The 20870-nt window shown below is 33.2% G+C and overlaps 1 protein-coding gene across 1 annotated transcript in view; it reads right to left on the reverse strand.

Annotated features, from left to right (window-relative positions):
• LOC106155967 (cytoplasmic tRNA 2-thiolation protein 1-like) overlaps nt 1–20634 on the reverse strand; it is a 30581-nt gene extending 9947 nt beyond the window's left edge. Inside the window, exons 1-2 of the mRNA XM_087000859.1 lie at nt 20451–20634; nt 954–1077 (exon numbers count right to left, since the gene is read on the reverse strand). Coding sequence (XP_086856985.1) covers nt 954–1077; nt 20451–20507 — 181 coding nt within the window. The 5' untranslated portion in view covers nt 20508–20634. The remainder of the gene's footprint in view (nt 1–953; nt 1078–20450) is intronic.
• Nucleotides 20635–20870: the final 236 nt, after the last annotated feature.

Below are 20870 nucleotides of genomic sequence, written 5' to 3' on the forward strand. Positions count from 1 at the left end.
GTTTGTATATAGTTATATATAAGTTATCACTTTCATCTTTATTTCCAAGATGTTCTTATGTTTGTTCAGATTGTGTTAGATGAGAAACTGCTAACACTGCTCAATTAGGTAACTGCTCTTACTCTGTTGGCTCAAAAAAGACAGCGTAATTTAAATACTCCTTGGACACTGTAGATTTGGAAATTCAGGGTTTTGTTTGCGATGTTTTTCATCCATCCCTCAAAGAAGATGCTGACAGTCTGCACAAATGACAACACATCTGGTGAGGATACCATCCTACAGTCTGTAGTTTGACGGATATGACACATGTTGATGCTTGTTGCTGTTGCCTTAATGTACAATACCACTGCATGATCTTAAAGACAGACAGTTCCTTGAATGATTGCAATGTGAACACCAACATCCTCAAAAGTTACCAAACTCTCCCCTAAGCCTTAGGACAAGGCATTATGCCACCCTTAAAATATACTGGACAAAATAGACATGTAACCACAAACACCAGTGAGTGGGCCATAGGAGTATATATATATATATATATATATATATATATATATATATATATCCTGCCATTCTCTTCAGCACTGTTATACAGGACACAACTCTTAACTGCATACTGAACATAATTTTGTCCACTTCTGCTACTTGTCCACTTCTGCTTAATGACCACTGATATAGTCAGCGGTATCAAAGATTTGTGACATTTACCACAGTGAACTTTGACATAATAATTACATTTCTTATTTCCATTATATACCTCCATGTTTTTTTTTGTTTTTTTTTAGAAAAGTGAGTATAATGTCACTTCCATCATACAAAACAGTTTAAATGTTGACCTTCAAATCCTGAACTCTTTTGTTCAAGTGAAAGGGAACATATTTTAATAGCAGTACAGCAAAGTATAATCTGTCTGAGCAACTTATCTTTTTTTACATTATCTGTTTTTTCTCACTAACCTTTTCCACCAGAGGCTCCTATTGCCACAACTTCACCAGGGGAGAAAAGGTTTGCATCTATTATGGTCTTGTGAACTTCTTCCTCAAATGCCCAAAAGAAGCAGTCCTTACACAGAGCATCTCCCTGCAAAAATAAAGTTCTGTGGATAAAATTAAGCATTTACAATATGTAATACATAAAAAAACATCTGTCAGATGACCTACTAGTAAGTGGACATCTTAATATAACTAAGCCAAAGTTGAAGCCAGTCCATCATGTTGTTTTTTTCAATCAAGGAAAAATGCTGTACTCTAGTCAACCCAATCCTACACTTCGCTTTTAAATTTCAGTATTTAAATTACATACAAATATTTTTAGCTCATAATAACATACACATTAAAACCTCAGGGACAGAGGGCATCCCAGCTATGTATTTATGCTTCATGAAGTTTTCTGTATTAGATAAATAAGGTAATGACTATCTTTTAAATGGGCAAAAATATATAACTTTCAGATACATCAATTTAAAATCATAAAAATTATATTTTTCTATAGAATTTGTGGTGCTTGTAATGCAGAGAATAGAACAATAAGGTAATCTGCTTTTTAATTTTGTTGCAAACACTAAATAAGAATGCTCTTATTTTAAGAAATTATGACTTAAAAAATACAGGATCTGTAAAATTCACAATTTTCCCCCCATTGAAAAGATCAAGTCATTACTGTAATCACTTGTCATTCTGATCCTCAGTGATTTCATCATAAAAAATAATTTATTTATTCATTCTATCAAAAACATTTAAAAAATGACTATCCATACTAGTAGAAGTAGTCTAGTATTCAGTGGCGGATTTAGAGGGGGGTGGGGTCAGGGGGGTCCTGACTCAGCTTCGCATCCGCAGACCCCCCCCTCCCCTTCAAATAATCCTGGATCCGCCCCTGGTATTTATTTCAAGGAAAACATATAATACCATAAAGTCTGCAATGAACATAAGTTTCCTTAAGCTTTATTTTCACACATTTATAACATCCTTTTTTTTAACATATCAATAAATTCACATTTTGAGGTATTTATATATGACATATTGTTGTGTTGATATAATGTGTTGGTGGCAGCAGCTGGGCACCTCCCCCCACTTTCACATTCAGTCAGTTTTTAGGTGTACATCTTTTCCAATATCTAAACTAGTCTTCGATTTCAAGGTTGATGGGTTCCAGTTGGTATCAGAGTGCAATGCAGTATTTTCCTGACAGATGCAGACAAATTAGTAGGAGCAAAGCAGATGTCAATTACCTGGTATAACACAAGAGAAAGATCTTTTTTAGACTTCACAAATCGTGTTATACCCTGACACTAGCATCTTGCTAATTGGAATATAATTATAATGTGTTAGTCTTGGTACTTGGAAGATATTAGGTCCACCTGAACTTATTTTGACTTCAATGGTACAGCCTTCTTTATTATTAGTGGAACTGATATTAATTAAGCCATGGCTAGCAAATAGAACAAGACTCAGCTGACTGTATTCAAGATTCAGGTACGTTACCTTCTAGAACATCCCATGCCTCACTGCACTACTGTTACATAGATTTACCATAAACAATACTTATTCCCACTTGGGGTCCCGTATCTGAATATTAGGCGATGGCCCCAACTTATGAAAAAAGCTTAAATGAAGACCAAGTTAGGTTGTTGCTTTTTCTTCAAGTTTTAGTACTATAATACAGTAATTACTCAAACCACACTTTAGGCTAAACAGAAAACTCACCTTTTATGTTCTCAAGTTGTAACTTAAAATTTCTTATATATGTGCAACAAGCTACTTCAAGAACAACATGTGAAAAAAAGTGAGTAGAAATTTTAAACTTTCAGAGCTAATTTCAGCCTTCTTTTATATGGCAATTCTTCATTTGGGAAAGCACATGGAATGTCAAGGTTTAATAATTTTCATCACATGGAGTCTAAGAAGTAGTGTTTTCTGATTAGTTTTCCACTGTCAACCTTGCTGGAATTACACCTGATGTATCCCTACCACTACTTTGTGTCTGTGTTGGTATACCATTTGCTACATTTTTTTATTAAATTCTGAATGATATATGAGTAATATTCAATTCTCTTGGGCAGTTCTTCTTTTGCATTTGTATCAAAAGGTGGTAACTCAGGCAAAAATGACTTTTTTCTTATATTCATGTGTTTTGACTAAAAACAATATTATAAGAGTAAAAAACATTGAAATGTAAATATGGAGCAAGCGCAGATTCCCTGTTACACATAAAAATCACCACTACCAGTTTCTTATTGGATTAAAATAAGTCAACATGCCAAAGGATCAACCAAATTAATCACTCGGTCAGCATAAAAAAGCTTTAAAACTGCATCTTCTTCAAATTTCTGGCTGTAAATTTGACCTATGTATCCCACCTCCAGTTTGTTAAAATTCCCTAAATGATGCAATATGTATACATTACTGCTTCACATACAATAAATAGAATAATTATTCAAATGGTCGTTGGCAGAAAATGAAAGCAGAAAATATTCTTTCAAATATTATTTTTCAAGAAATATAAAATTACATCCTTTGTTATCTCTCACAGTTATGCTATTAGGAACTATATGGTGGCATATGATCAAGTTTAGTCACAATGATTTGACTTGCCAACTTGCTCACATACATCTGTAAGGTATCCTATCCATGGTTTCTCATGAAATGGAATCTTTCTAAAAAAAATCCTATCAAGAGTCATTGCTTTACCTGTCATGGTTTGATTCTTTTTTCATCATATGAATTAATTCTTAAGATATAGTTCCAAATCACAGGACCCTCACTATGACCACCGTGTGTTCTTTTACATTTCAGGATGATATCAACATCCAAGTACTTTTATTTCAGGGGCTTTATCAATTTTCAGTTTGGAATTGGGAAGAATAACTAGTTTTGCAGTATATAAAGACACAAAAAATAAGACTTTGGGAATCTTCAAATGCAACAAAAAATGATTTAAATTACCACAGTTAAAGTAACACAATCAATTTTAAGCATCCAATCCTGGTACACATACACAGAGTATGCTCAAGGTATCCATTCTTCAAAAAAGTACACTTCTTCTAAATAGCCTAGCACGCTGAGATATATAGCCATAACTATCAAAGCACTGACAGGTGCTCCTACTTTGTTACTGCCCGATTCTATGCAAAAAAAGATCAATAAAGCAGAGAAATGGCCAATGAATACTAATGAACTACTTGGGCCCATTTTTATTACCCATTTAGTTGAAGGTATGAATTTGCAAGGCACTTACAGAGACACTTGAGTTTTTTTAAACTAAATTTTGGGGAAAAAATCAAAAACATTGCACTTTATGAAAGTATATTATAAAAGTTTGAAAAAAATATCTTCAAGTAATTTTTTCTAAACATCTTGCAGGGATATTTTTCTCAACTCACACCTAAAAAGAGACAAAAGGCCTCAAACAAAATACCAAATGTCAATAATTTCTTCTGAAATGTCAGAAAGATCATTGCAGTCTAAATGAGTCTGTAACTAAGTTATTTAATTACAAATAGTGTAAAACATTCGATCCAAGTGCAAGGATGGGTTGAGTAGGAGAAATTTTTTCTCTTCTTCTCAAAGAAAAGTACGTTTGACATAAAAATCCTGCACAGGATTTTAAAAATCCAAGCTTAAGTAATGCAGTTAATATGGCTGCACAAAAAATGGCAAAAATATAAACAAAATCAAAGAAATAAAACCAAAATAAAAATGTATCAAATGCTAAAAATTGAAAAAAAAAAGTAAAATGCATGTTGTTTTATAACACACACAAATATTACTTTCATAATTCATTTTTCTTTGTGACTGAAAACACACACACACACACACACACACACACACACAAAAAAAAAAAAAAAAAAAAAAATCAGACAATTTGACCAAATAACAAGAAGAATTTCTGTCTTAATGTGTTGGTTCCCAAGTCACTGATAACACTTTCAATAATTCAACTCAAATGATTAATAATAATAATAATAATAATAATAATAATAATAATAATAATAAACTTAAAGTTTATATTAAGAAGGTAAATATGACATACACTTATCTACACTTACCATTAGTGTATACACTTATCTTAAACATGGCCCGCTGAGGGGTTAGATTATAATATTGTTTGTTATTTTAAAAAATAAGTACATTAATTAAATTTAAATAACAATGAAGTAAAATTGAATCAAATTAATAATAATAATAATAATAATAGTAATAATAAAGCAATATATAAGTAAAAATCTAAAAACTATATAACTTATTTAGTATATAAATAAAATTTACTTTTGATTTTTTTAAACATTTGTAAAAGTCTCCAAGTTTTTTAATGTCAGAGTTCATGCAGTTCCATATGTCAATTCAAGTCTATGTATAGGACCTGTACATAGTATGTCTTTATGTTTACCAATTGGTGAATAGAGATTTCCCTTATTACTTGACATGGCCTGTAGTGTCTATGGTTGTTGTACCCAGTAAGTCCCTAATGGATTTTGGTGAAAGTCCATTTAGTGATTTAAAAACTACTGTTGCTTTCTTGAATTCTATCTATTTATAAATTGTTTGCCAGTTCAGTTTCTTGAATAGTTCAATTGATGGGTGGTTCTTGGCTTCCTTTTCTGGTGTATCTAAAATGATTCTTACACCACATTTTTGAAGTTTGTGTATGTCTTCTAGTTTTGTGCAGCTGCTCCATACAATGGGGAAGTGATCCAAATGAGGTAGTATGTGCACATTATAAAAGAGTTTCCTTGTTTCCTATGTTAGATATGGCTTTAATTTAGATAAAAGAGACAGTTTGCTGATAATTTTTTTTCCAAGTTAAAACAGATAGTCATTCCAACCAAGATTTTCATTTATATGTATGCCTTAGAATTTTTCTGATTGCACATTTTCTTAAACACCCTCATTGAACAAAACTTTTAATGAGCTTCCAGTTTTGCATGTTTCTGTCTAGGTGTGATAAGCATTTCCACTTTTATATCCTACTTCTGAATTTCAGACCATCATTCAAGCATTTACTCTTACAGGCATCCATCTCTTCTTTACATGTGCTGAAAATGAATCAAATGTCACCCACAAGACATCTAAATTACCACAAAGTGCAGTAAAAGAAAATCCACAGTGTTATCTTTTTAAAAAAATAAATAACAAAATTCCACAAAAAATATGTTTTCAATGCAGTACCACACATCAAAGTTGAGCAAAGTTCATGACATTGTTCTTTTCATTGTCTACAGCCCTTTTGACTGCTCAATAAAAAGGTGCCTGAAGTTTTATGGGGAAATTATGTCCAATTTCTTTCAAATTCTCTTATTAACTTGTCTTTGTGGAGAAATGAAATTGAGCAGGACACATCTGGTTGGTGACTTGTTTATAACTTTTCAAAACACTTTAAAATGACAGGCATTATTTTGGTGATGAGAAAATTTGAAGTGACTTTCTTTCTTGTGATTCACTCACTTGTTTAATGGAAAAACTGGAAGTGACGCTTGCTCAATTAGGTAGAATTTCACCAGCATTTTAAACCTGTCTTCAGGGGGAAAAGGACACCCATAAAAAGGCAATCGCTTTGCCCTGACCAAAATTGTGCATTTGTAATAATATGTCCTGTGTGTGCTAAGTAGAGCAGAGGAATATTAGTTACAAAGAAACACCAAATTGTTGCTATTAAACTGTTGTTTGCTGTTATTTCAGCTCAATTTGCAGTTTGCTGACAGGCAGGAAGTTAAAGGAGTTAGACAGGTGGAACAGAAGACATGGACCACAATACAGGTGTGCCTGATATGTAGACCTGTGTGTACCAAAAACCAAGGATAGAAAAAAATCAAAATACACAAATTTAAAGGATAACAACTGTTCATTTTGGCCAAAAAAAAAATGTAATTTCCTAGGGTAAACAACAATTTTCCCATACTTAGCAATGGTAAATGAATCAGTCCTGACATTCAAAGTTAGCCCTGTTTTTTTTTTTTTTTTCCTAAAAAGTTTGGTTTTTTGTTATAATCTCTTAAGATATTTTTACAGAGGGTAGCTATCTATGGAGGTCACATGGTCGGATGGCACGCACAGATTCTAAAATAATTGCGATAACCACTGTGGTAAAATGGATTTTATCATATATCTCTATGAATTGCTTACAATGTATTTATTGCAAAATATAGATCTTATATGAAGAGCTGTTATCCCTTTAATTAAAACAATTCCTTTTTAGTAATGCAGTCTGTAAAATAAATCTCTGATAATCTTTAATTTTTACAATGAAAAAATGTAATCAGTACAGTTATAAAAGTCAATATATCCAGGATACCGACACAACTCACCCAACTCTTGATATCTTATTCACAAGACTTAATTTATAGCATATATTTTCCTTAGGAAGATTCTGTTCTCTAGAACTCAAGAATTCACTCAAATATTTTAGCTAATAGGAATATTTAAACATTATATTTCTTGCACAGCAATTTTCATGGGAATTGTCATTTAGATCAATGATGCCTAACTACTTTAAAGTATTTCAACTAATATTAATAATCTTCATTTGTTGTAATGTGGTCTACACAAACTAGCATCATTTCATCCATTGTGAGAATCAATCTTTTACATTCTGCATGATCACTCTCATGGCTATTCTAAGTTTCCCCCCAAAATTCCACTGATGAAATTATCTTCAAAGTCATGAAAAAGTTAGTCATACTTTTGCTTTCTTTTTACATATTTTCCTATATACGCATCCCCCCCCCCCCCCAAAAAAAAAAAGAAATGCTATGAGTACAAAAAACAGCTAAACTTATAAACAGTACAACACTAGTCAAGAAGTCCAGAAGGTCTGAATGCATTAATTTAATTAAAAAGCAGTAAAAAGAATGGTTAGTTCTTAAGTGTGGAACAGAGTTTCACCATGCCTTGAAGCTCAAACACCTTTCAAAATCATCCAATAGATAAGTGTCCTTTAGACACTGTGTTAAACCTTCAAGGGAACACTGCGTCATAATGTCTTGTTGCAATACCATAGTGGGACTGGCACTCAGAACATAAAATATCATTCCACAAGGGGTCTAGTTGTTCACAAGCTTTTCTTCCACAATCTTTTACTAATGGATCTTAATTATACTCCTCCAAGCATTTCAAACGCCAGCACTATGTTCTTAAAAATAACTTAACTTGAAACATGCAGATTTTGACTTAAGTATTCCCTACTTTTAAATCATTATTTCACCCCAAGTTAAATAACTGTGTAAATTTTATGTTTCTTTGTGTAATGTGAACTTTTTGACCAAAAGGGAGTCTAAAATCCATTAACTCTGGAAGTCCTAGGGGACACAGACTTCCTGTTCTCCCATTTTGCAAAAAAAGCAAAGACAAAACTAGTGTGGTACAAAGACAAGACTAGTCAGCTGGTACAATGACAAGATTAGTCAGCAGGTACAATGACAAGATTAGTGTGGTACAATGACAAGATTAGTGTGGTACAATGACAAGACTAGTAAGCTGGTATAATGACAAGACTAGTGTGGTACAAAGACAAGACTAGTCAGCTGGTACAATGACAAGATTAGTGTGGTACAATGACAAGACTAGTCAGCTGGTACAATGACAAGATTAGTCAGCTGGTACAATGACAAGACTAGTATGGTACAATGACAAGACTAGTCAGCTGGTACAATGACAAGACTAGTGTGGTACAATGACAAGACTAGTCAGCTGGTACAATGACAAAGCTAGTGTGATACAATGACAAGGCTTGTCTGGTGCAATGACAAAATCAGTCTGGTACAATGACAAGACTAGTCTGGTACAATGGCAAAGCTAGTGTGGTACAATGACAAAACTAGCTGGTACAATGACAAAATCAGTCAGGTACAATGACAAGATTAGTGCGGTACAATGACAAGACTAGTGTGGTACAGTGACAAGGCTAGTCTGATACCAGTTCTTTAACATATTCAAATTGGGAATTTCAAAAAATCACTTTCCTTTCAAACATCTATGGCTAATTTTAAATTATAATCTCTCGTTTTCTTATAACATTCCTTTTAATGGAATATGAAACACATCTAAATTGATGTCCTATCATCCTTTGTCTCACAAATGTGGTATTAGACTTGAGTATACCAAGAGTATGTAAATATTATTAACATAATCTATGAAAAATTGAATCAATATTAATTTACAAGTACTTTTTCTGGGTCAATTCCATTTTTTAATAGTTTTTAGCAGTTATAAAAAGGCAAGATGAAAAAGGATACCAAAAAGTACTCAAGCAGCTCGATAAATCACATAAAAAGAAAAATGAAAGACTGGTAAAAGCTTAAAAGCCAAGTAAAAGCATTAGTTTGTGGTTACCTTAAATCCACATTTATTATTCCTCTCATTTGTGACAAACATTTTCATTCTTAACAGTTCAACTCCATCATCTAGTCTGGGCCTAATATGAAGAGCAATAAAACCCAACTTCATTGCTCTGGCGCCTGTCAGTCACATTAACAGTTTCATTTAACCACAAAGATGTTACAGCAGCCACTTCTAACTGTCATCCTTCAATTTGTGGGCTTTTGGTTGGGATGTTTTTTACTTGTCCTTGGCCTTTAAGTACAATACTCTATGCATAAGTATTAATTAGAGGACATTAATGCATGATGCAATTATAAGAAGTAATTTAATAAATTGCTTATTGCATAAGTTATCATTTCCATTAAAAAATAGGCCTTTGCAGCATCTATATCAAGACAATTCAAATCGAAAATAATGTTTTTCACCACAGTAAAAATGTATATATTTATAAAAAAAACAGTCTCCTTTCCAATGATGAGGCCATAATAACTTGTCCACTTCACAAAACTACAGTATCTTCTACTTGAAAAAGACAAGTCCTCCAAAGCCACAGAGAGAAAGCAGATACTTTCATCATGGCTTCAAGTAATCTTCAAACACAATTCACAAAAGCCAGTGACACTTCGTAATTTACCATCCCTAAGAACAACATTCTGTATTCATTTCTTATAACTTAATTAATGGATGCTTAATAGAACCACATTAATTCAATGGCAATGCAAATAAACCTGCTAAGGCAATGGTTACACATGATTTATGTTGAACCCAGCACAGGCACTTCACCTTAATAAACAGGATTAAAAACTTGTGAACAGATGGATCTGCATGGTAATCAATGGTCTGACCAACTGTTTACCATGCAAACGCAAGTCACTTCCAGGTGAAAAACTAATTTTATTTATAAGAAGCAAAGATAAATTACAGAACTGGCAGCTACTGAGTGGCAGTAAGATTGATAAAATATCTGATCCTTCGATCTCAATGTCATTTGTCAGCAAGTGTTTCTTGAATTTGATGTTTGCAAGAAGACAGTAACCCAATTTCCCCATGTTTCTTGAATTTGATGTTTGCAAGAAGACAGTAACCCAATTTCAAAAAATTTCAAAAAATTAAAACCCCATCCAAAAAGAAAAAGTAAGCTTAAAAACTTTCAATTGCTTTCATGCTGATAAAAATTCTTTTCTCTTGATTTTTTTTTCATATATATAATTTTAATTGGAATGAACAGGACAACATATTTCTAAAATTTCGAAATAAAGCCACCATTTATTAATTCTATTTTTTACAATAATATAATGACTAATTCATACCAAATAAAATGCTCACAGAAAAAGCCCTATCAAAGAGAGAGTTATCCGACCACAACTTATGAACGTGGCTGTTACAGTATTCCATTCAAGCTTTTTTCCAATCAAAATTACAACAGTTGAATGTACCAGACGAAAAATAAATTGTCTAGGTTCATAAGAATCAGCCTCCTCACAAGCAGTGAAAACTCATATTAACCCATTGCCTCTGGCTATCTCTGAGACAACAGACAGATTAATTGTGATTTCTTTAATCAATTCATCTCAACCAAGTCCTACCCTATTGTAAATATTCTAAGCGTACTACCCACCCCAGTGTACTACTTGTATATTAGAAAATTTTATGACTAACTCAAGGCAAACTCACAGCTACTTTGGCACTTTACCCGCACAGTGCTCTAAGAAGTAATTAACTTCATAAAGCAAGCTCAAAAGTAAATGATCAAAATAGCTAAATACTCATCAAGTTTAACACAAATCATTGCAGTATAAAATATCTTATCCAATATTTTATCAACACCATTCTTTGTAACAATAACTACCATTTCATCAGACTTGCTTAGTATTTCTAGCAACTATGACTTTTTTTTAGTTGAAAATATTGACAAACTCATTAACACACTCTCTTAACTATATTGCTAGGCATTTTGTACCAAAGAGGACGGGGTATAAAAAACTGCCCTACATTGATTAGTATAGAGTTTCTTGTCAGTTGTTATTGAGTCAGCAGCAATCATAAGTGTCCCACTAGCAAAATGTTCCCTCATTCAAACTGTATTCAGACCCTGTGCAAAATGAAAAGGTTTCCAACTGTTGCCTTGGGGCCATCACTGCTGGCCTTTTATTTACTAACAAAACTCATAAAACAGTCCATCAATTTTTATCAGTTTATGCCACTAAATGGTTGTACATCTCAAAGGCTAATTTTGTGAAAAATCGTCCTCTTGTTAGCAGGTTGCTGTGACTTCCTACAACGAAAACACACCACGTTTCCAGCATACCTCTTTGAACATGCCATACCACCTACCCTACATGAGAGAAATTACATTTTCATTTTTTTGTTGTCAAGCTGTTTCACTACCATATTAGCCATCACAAGTGTCTTGCCTTTTTTCTCACTCTTTTCAGAGTCTTTTGTAAAAAGCTTGGTCATTTGTAAATTCTATTGTCTTGGTGAAGCTTTGAAATCCTATCCCAGCTATCAAGACACAGCAGGAGGAAGGAACTGCTCATTTTGACATTCAATATGGGGCATATGCCGAGATCATCTGCTCTCAAAAAATGACTACAATTTTATTTTATGTCAAGCTGAGTCTTTCACTCCAGCCTGTCAACTCTGATAGAGCTGTATTCTATTACATGGCTAGGAAATGGGTTTGAAAGAAAGAAGTGTCCAACAAATTGCACCAAAGATATTACTCCAAACAAATAGCAAAAGAGGATTTGTTGAATCTGCCTAATCTTCAGGCACTCAAAAAAGATGTGTATATTGTATCCTTTCACAATTGGCCTAATAGCTTTAAGCACACAGTTAAGAACCCTTGTGGTAAAAATATTAATAAAATACAGATTAAGTTCCTGAGCAGTAAATACCTATGAACAAAATTTAAAAAAAAAAAAAAACGAAAAATATAAATTAAAAAAGAAGAAATTGTTGGACAGAAAAAGAAAATTGCCATGAATGATTAATAATTGATATATCATATAATTAAAACAAGGCAGCAAAGCCATTTATATGGACAGACAAATAAATGTCATTACTGATAAAATGATGTTAAAACAGGCTAAAATGATAAGCAACCTATTTACCAATGAAAGTGCACAAAGATGTTTTTGTCAATTTTTATGTAATAATATGTACTGATAACAGGAAATGAAACAACAAATGGCCCACCCAAATATAAGTACAAAATCCACTTGCCCAAATACTGGTGTACCTTTTTGTATGCAAAATACAGGTTTTAACAAAATAAACTTTCAGTCATGAAGGTATTTATCATGACAGGCCAGGGGGCAGGTATGTTTATCCACTTTGTCCTTTTCTCTTCTCACAGCTGCTTGTTCTCAATCGTCAATTTACTTCTGTTAGCTATCACAATGCTTATTCATTTTGACAACCTCTGTATTTGGTCAGTTTATAAGCAATTGGCTTAGGTCCACTTTCATAATTTCAACTTTCCTCTCTTATTTATTACAAGACTAAGCTATCCACCTAACTTTCTCATGGCAGCTTGGGAAATATTAAATTATTACGCTCCATTTCTTTAACCCTTTGGCACATTAGATCTTACCTCTATCCCCTGCTTATATCATACTAATATTAATATTAGTAAATTTCTAATTTTTTGGTTTGCTTGATTTTCTCCATTATTTCTCATACCGTTATCTATTGTCATCAATTTTTCCTTCATTACACTATTATTTACATTTGTTCAGCTTAATTTTGTGCATTTCAATTCATCATTGTCTTTTAGTATTTTTCATTTATCATCTGATCTTTATAAATACAACATTCTACTTAATGGTTTTCTTTGCTTTTTTTTTTCATTACAGTACTACATTCTTAAATTATTTGCTCCACTTATATGATTACATTATGTACTTCATATTTTTCCTCATAATTTCCAGGTCTCAATATAATAAATCATTCTTATTATTTAAATACTGATCCTTCATCTTATGGTTAATCTAATACATTTAAATAAAGATCCTTAATCTTATGGTTAATCTAATACTACATATTTTATAGCACTGAAAAATGCCAATTTGTGAAGAAAATGCCAATTTGTAAGTAAAATTAAGTTATTTTGTTTATAGGAAAAATGTACAGATTTGACATTTGAAAAGTGCAATTTTGGACACTCCCTTACAAAGTACTTGATAACATAATCACTCTTATTTTTAAATAAATGCTGGCATTCAGAAAATGTGATAAAATAAAAGCTTCATACCAACATGGTAACATAATGATACCTAAAGGGCCCATCTTTAAACCCAACTATTCTTTCATGGTCATGGATAAGCTTAGCTAGATTACAGAGACAATAGCATTCAAACTGAAGTTATTGTGTTAGCAATAAAAGTGCTTAGAATTTATGGACAATACATTATAAATATTAAATTATAACCACAATCAATAATTTTCTCTGACCAATCAACATTACTGCCATATTCACAAAAAGTCTCTAAGATAAAACTTTCCACCCACTTGACTAAATGCCTTAAAAATGGCAAACTGGTTTTTTCTACAACCAGACTAACATCAGTGCATAAAAATAATCTTATTCAACTGGTTATGAAACATACTGCGTTCACACTATGCTCAGTTATCCGGATAAGTTGCGAATTAGGTCACAATTAGAATAAATGCAGTAGTGTGAACGCAAGAGGATTTCTGTAATTCGAATTTTCGTAATCCTGCAAGCGAGGTGGATTTCTAAGCGTGGTTCGAATCAGTAGCCGGAAGTAAACAGTGTGGAGATATCTCCGGCATGCACAGTACATGTCGGGAAACATACTTTTCTCAAAAAGCCTACTTCGCGTGCCATATAGGCGGGGTTGTCCAAATATTCTTTGTTTTGCTTTACAATGTTTTTTTCCCCCAGTAGAAAGCGGAAAAATTCCAGAGAAATAAACATGTAGTCATTTCGTACTGCTTGATGCAGCGCATGCGCAGTTGTTTACGCAGGAAGTTTCATCTGGATTTTGGCTTTGCCGATGCGGTTTCCACTTTAAAGTGTGAACGCAAAACAGAATTGAATTTCTCACGAAAAAATTCAGATTATAGAAATGCCAATTTTTGCAACTGTAGTGTGAATGGGGTAACAGTGTCTGTCCATAAAAAGCCTTCCTTTTTGTGCCTCTCAAACCAATGACCGACAGACTCTATCCAAGGACACCTGTGCCAGAACCACTTTGCCAAGTTAACTTGCTCTAGTATTAAGAAAATCTATTTTGATTGTTCATTTCTGGATCCAATATAACATATGATTTGGAGTCATTAGAGCACCCAATGGGATGCACACATTAAAAACAGCCAAACGGGACCCATATTTAACTCAATACAAATTATCTCACTTCAGAACAAGGCCTCAGTAGGAAAGCAATTCATTACTGTGACCCAACAATGGAGAAGCTTTTCATAACTGCACCCCGATAGCTGAGGGGAAGGAGAACATTTTTCTGGCAGACTGAGCACTTTTTGGCTGCAAAATGGTAAATTTGTTCAGTTACGGAATTGTGCAGTGTTGGAGTGAAATAAGAGAAGCTTGGTGGTATCAGGTATTGTTGGATACAATACCACACCCTAAAGCAATGAGGTCATCCCCCGGGGTGATGCTGCATACTCCTGTTATTTGTTGCCTTCCACTTTTTGACATGGAAGTAGTAATTGGACCCTTAACTCGTAGGTAGCAATCTTGACCAGAACGCTAAGCAGCCATCAAAATAAAGGACAGAGGCCAATGTACAACTATTACCATAAAATCACCTTGTATTGTAAGGCTTGGCTGAGCTGGATAATTAATAAGTATCTCACATCAACCACTGTTAATTTCAATTAAATTCAAAACAATTTTCTGAAAACAGTTCTTCATCAATAAATTCAAGAATTGCAACATATGCCTATGAAATAGTAAATTCTTTATAAAATTGGAAAAACTAGCAAAGAATTGCATCAATTACCTATAAAATAGTAAATTCTTTATGAAATTGGAAAAATTGAAATTCTAAACTTTTAAGGGTATTAGGGTATTTTAAGGGTATTAGCCTTTAGTGGTGTTAAATTATCCTTCTTAATGACATTCTTTTATCCAATTTTTAAAATAACTATATTCCTGCTAATGTATTCTTCAACTCTAAATTACCCAACACAACCATCTTTATAAGCATAATAATCTGAAGTTTTTTAAATAAAGGTTTCTGTCAACTAAAAATTCAGTTTGGAAATAAAAGGGTTTTACCAATTTCTTAAAATCTTGCATCTTTTTTTATTTCTATGTAATCCACAAAAAAACGCAAATACACATACCATGTCAGTTCATGGCAGACTTTGAAATAAATTTTGGTGCCCTGATCCACTATCAAATCTATCAAATGTAAACAAACCAGTAAATAACAATGGCAGTGTTTACGCAAAGTGGAAACCGCATCGGCAAAGCCAAAATCTAGGTGAAACTTCCTGCGTAAACAACTGCGTATGTGCTGCATCAAGCAATACAAAACAAGGTTTTGCCAATTTTGAAGCAATATCGCCTGCAAAGTGTCTTGTTTTTCCTAATTCAGAGCTTAAAGATGCTTCTTTATCTGAAGCATAAGTGTCATTTTTATCTTCTGAGCCATGTCAGGTAGTCATGATAGCTTTCAACATCTGTAACATATATGACACAGGGCCACAATACAAAACACAGCACCATTTTCTTGTACTGTGAGGTGAACACATGGCCATGCTTGGTGAAGGCCAAGGACAGCAGATGTCATTCTAAACAACAGGACAGTCATTTGGAACAAAATAATTGAATTAAAAATGAAAGAAGACATCAAATTCAACTTTAGGGAAGGGTCAAGCAATGATTCGTGAGAAGAAAATTAACTTTTACCCATGGACAATTCATTTTGGCTGGTAAAAGATAAGGAAAGTTCTTTTAATAATAATAATAATTATTATTATTTATTTATTTCTTTCTTCACACTGTGCTTCACGTAAGTCTGAGTGCTAATAACATAAAATATCTACAACTAACTAGATTAACTTAAACTATTGTAATAGTAATTTAAGCTATAACAGATATAAATTAACAGAAATAGTCTGAATATTCTTTGAAAGTCTTTAATAAGAGAAACATTGGCAAATAAACTAAACCATAAAATTGGAGCTGAAAACTCCTTTGGCCTTTTGTCTTAAGTCTTTTTTGTTTATTATCTGTTAAGTTTAATACACATAGATATATTCATGTTTTTGATTGGTGCATACTAAAGAGATGAGCATCCAGACACAGAACAAGGTCATTAAAGGTCAAGCAGTGATTGGTATATCTATTAATAATTACCAAATAACTATCAAAATTTTTTTAAACTTTACTCTCCACCTGTAACAAGCTTATATTTTCCTAGTATACAGCAAACTTCTAAATCTATGACTATTCAGTGAGATCAGGGAGGCAAGGCTTATGGTTCATGCTTGACACTAAGACTGGGTCCCATACCTAGATTGATCTAACAGGATCCATCTCCAAGGGGTTTCTCGCTAAATTGCTTTCAGCTTAAGCGGCTTAGATGTCTCCTGAAGCTGCTAAATGATAAAAAATTACCCCCTATCAGCTTCAGTGGGCATGACAGACACGTAAGCTGCTTAAGTTGATTGCAATTTAACGAGAATCCCCTCGAAATTAGATCGATCCACAGTTACTACAATAAAGTCTGGGAATGAACCCTAATTGGCCATCAGAGGAATACAAGCAATATATGTTTCTTATGTTGACTTGGTTAGTTTTAAGTCACCTGGTGGGATTTTTGGTCATTTTGGATGACCACTTACTTCAAATACCATTTAAGAGTTATTTAAAGCTAAAGCCAGACAGAAAAGCTACAACAATTAAGATCCTAACTTCATTGTGTGACACTGATATCTGACAACAAATAAGGAGACGATTCACATCATGTAATGTGATTGAGAAAATGTATCTTCACCATATCAGTCAGTTCCCAAGGTAATTAGCTAAATTTGCAACTGATACACCATACCTAATATAGAAAGGGTGAAAAATACTTCTGATTTTCAAATACTTAGAAAATGGTGGGACACATTTAATTGTATAGCTTTTCAGGTCATCAATAATGCCCCATCTTGTGACAGGTGGAGAGAGAAATTCCACAGGGAACCCTTTTAGAAATCTTCTTTTGTAGCTTCCTACTTAAACGCTATGGTGATATAACCTAATATGAAGCAGTGCTGAGCATTTAATAGGGACATAAGGATTGGCTGCTACTTTTACACTAAACTCATATTTAATCAACTAAATTGAGACTGCATTGAAGAGTCTAGCTTTGAAGTGGGTCCTTCTTAATTGAAGTGGATAAACAGAAAGACAAGATGATGCTACTTAATTTAATACCCCAACAGATGCTGGGACAAAACCTGGTATCATTCCTATAAGAGCTGCAAATGTCATTAACACTGAAAGGTGGATGTCTTCAGTGGGAGGAGCTAAGACCCTTAAATAACAATGATTATCAACAAGAGGACAGCGTGTAGTGATAATCATCTTTCACTTTCTATTCAACAGAATGATTTTCTTCTAATAAACACAAATCTAAAATCTAATTTCCAGCACCTTGGCACACTTCATGTGCAACTCCCTCTAGCATGACCCATGTCTCTACATGAGTACATTAAGAGATGGGTGGGACTTGGAGGGGGGTAGAGAGAGATGTTTGGATATTTTATGAAAACCATTTCACTTCAGGAATCTTTCTAAGATGAAAGAAGGCATAACAAACTTCAGAAAGGCTTGTACATACCTCCATTTAACTTTAAAGATGAAGAAGCTCACAACAATACTGTATGTGTACATTTTTTGCAACATCATCTTTCAACTTTTTTTGTACCTGGGTTTTTGATGAAAATGTCTACTTTTTGACAAATAAAAGTCCTACCACACCCATTAAAAATCCAAATTACTTTTAAAAAATCCACTCAAATCACCCTCAAACCATTTTCTATTTATTTCATGTGTGTGTGTGTGTGTGTGTGTGTGTGTGTGTTGTGCATTCACTTTTTATTCTTCAGTTGCATGTTTTTACTTCTGATACATTATCAACAGTCCTACAGTAATTCATTATACTGTTACAATAATTCTTCAAAAAATCTTCTTAGCTTTAATGATTGGGCAATATTGTCCATACAACTATAGCTGACTTTATTGTTATTTTTGTTAAAGATCTTATGTAACAATGTGAATACCCAACAAATGTCTAGGAAAAAATGTAACTTATAAGAAGTGAGAACCGAAAACTAAACAAAAGAATACATTGGCATATTTGAATGTGAATTTAAGTATAGATGTAATATCCACAAGACCTCTTTCAACTGCTTAGCAAAACGCCACCGTGCCTCATTAAGCAACTATATTTGGACTCTTAAGGACAAAAAAATTAAATATGGACTGAAATGGACAATACTAAGAAAAGCACAACCATACTCAAATATAACCAAATGGTGCCAGCTCTGCCCATGGGAAAAAAAATTTACATCATAACTGCGTAAAGACAGAAAACTCTAAACTAAAAAAAAAGAACTCATCAGCAAATGCTGACATTCCAGAAAATACCTGCTAAAAACCATTGATTATACATACTAATTTATTTGTTATATATATATATATATATATATATATATATATATATATATATATATATATATTTGTAATATAATCACAGATATTTATTATATAAGCTAATATAACGTAACGTTTATTATATTCCTTTGTTACCTGTATACACGATGTGGTGCAAACGTCACGCAAATTTATGCGACGCATCGCATTGTCCATTTGTAGTTAGAGTCCACTTTTGTATTTTGTATTTGATCTGTTTGTGCCCCTGATGAGGCCTCCGGCTGTAGGGCTGTATTAAACATGGAGAAAACAGATCAACTTTGGTCATTTTCTTTTCTTTCTATATATATATATTTATATATGTATATATATATATGATATTCCCCTTTTCTGAGTTTCATGGACATACACCATAGTGGAAATCTGATCGTCAGGTTTATTTAATCAAATGAGCATTTAAATGATTATGCTGACATTATGCTCTTGCATGGCATGCTGCCTGCGTCACTTTTTTTGATGGCACATTGTGACAGTCAGCCTTTTATTCAGTTCATTTTCTGATAGCATGACGAATACTTTCTTGTCTAAACAAAGGTTTCTCTATGCATCATTGATCTTTTTACAGTATCCCTTCTTAATTATTGCATGCTTGATATTATCTTTCAATTTACACACACATACACACACACACATGTAAATTGATTTTGTCATTTCATTTTCTCCATGTCTGAATATATATAACGAAAATCAGGAAACATTTACAGCTCATTTAATTATTCTAATTTAATATTCATGTGACCAGGTCATTATGTCATCAGTAGAAATTTCCACTGTGTACGCTAGGTCCTGGGCCAAATTTGAATGGGGAAACGAAACTATATACGCACTAGCTGTGGTTTCACTGTCTTGCGTTTCTGAATTAATCAAAACAGGATTGGGTCATAACATCTGTGATTATATCCTCAGATGATAGGATTTCCTTACAACTTGTTTTATAAAACCCAGAGTGTATTTCAGGTATTTTAATCCTGAAATTGAACGATTTGTATAGTCCACATGTATGGTAGATCATATTTTGTACTGAATTTGAAAACAGAAACAATAATAACGCACAATAATAATTTTTGTATTTCTCTGGTGTGTGTGCCATAGGTGATCCCTGAGATGACCACAAAACATGGCAATACTATTTTGAGAGCCTTCTTTTCCATAATGTACACCTGCAAAACAGACTGGTATGTCTGTCCCAGATTTAAGCGCTGATCTAGTGTCCTATTCAAATACACAGCAATGTTTGGAAACACAAATTGTTTTTTAGTAAAAAGAAAAATTCATCCCCTTTCCCATGAAAGCATCCCCATTGTAATTCAACACAAATAAATATTTTAACAGACTTTCAAAGACGACAACCCATTGTTGTTACCCAGTATCGTGAACGTGTTGATGTGTCTCTATTCTAGGTGTTTAGAATATCTCATAGCCAAAAACTGTGATCATACCGTTTTAGGTCTTTTCAGTATCGCTTTCTTCTCACATAAGCCACAGTTTATCGGCATGTTCGGTCTTATGGTCTAATGGTTATGGTCCCTGTAGTAAAATATTTGTTTACAAATGGCTTGCTTGTGTCCGCTACGAAAGCATGGTACACTGATTCATCTTTTCCAATCTCCTTACTGAAAGAGCGATTTCTGCTGCACGTCACATCGAGTATAGGCCTACATGGAAGTAGGGGACATACTTCCATGATCGGTAATAATAATACATAAATGTATGGACCCTCCAGCCACGAGGTCCAATAAAAATAAATTTTGGCAGTGCCACAGCTGTGAGAATTGGGTTTTAGATTCATCTTAAAAGTATTTTTTTAAATAATTTTTTTTATTATAATACATTAAAATAAAATTCTAAACACAGGTTGT

Source organism: Lingula anatina, chromosome 1 (assembly GCF_051362555.1).
Source record: "Lingula anatina isolate TDL-2025a chromosome 1, LinAna3.0, whole genome shotgun sequence".
Taxonomy (NCBI): Eukaryota; Metazoa; Brachiopoda; class Lingulata; order Lingulida; family Lingulidae; genus Lingula; species Lingula anatina.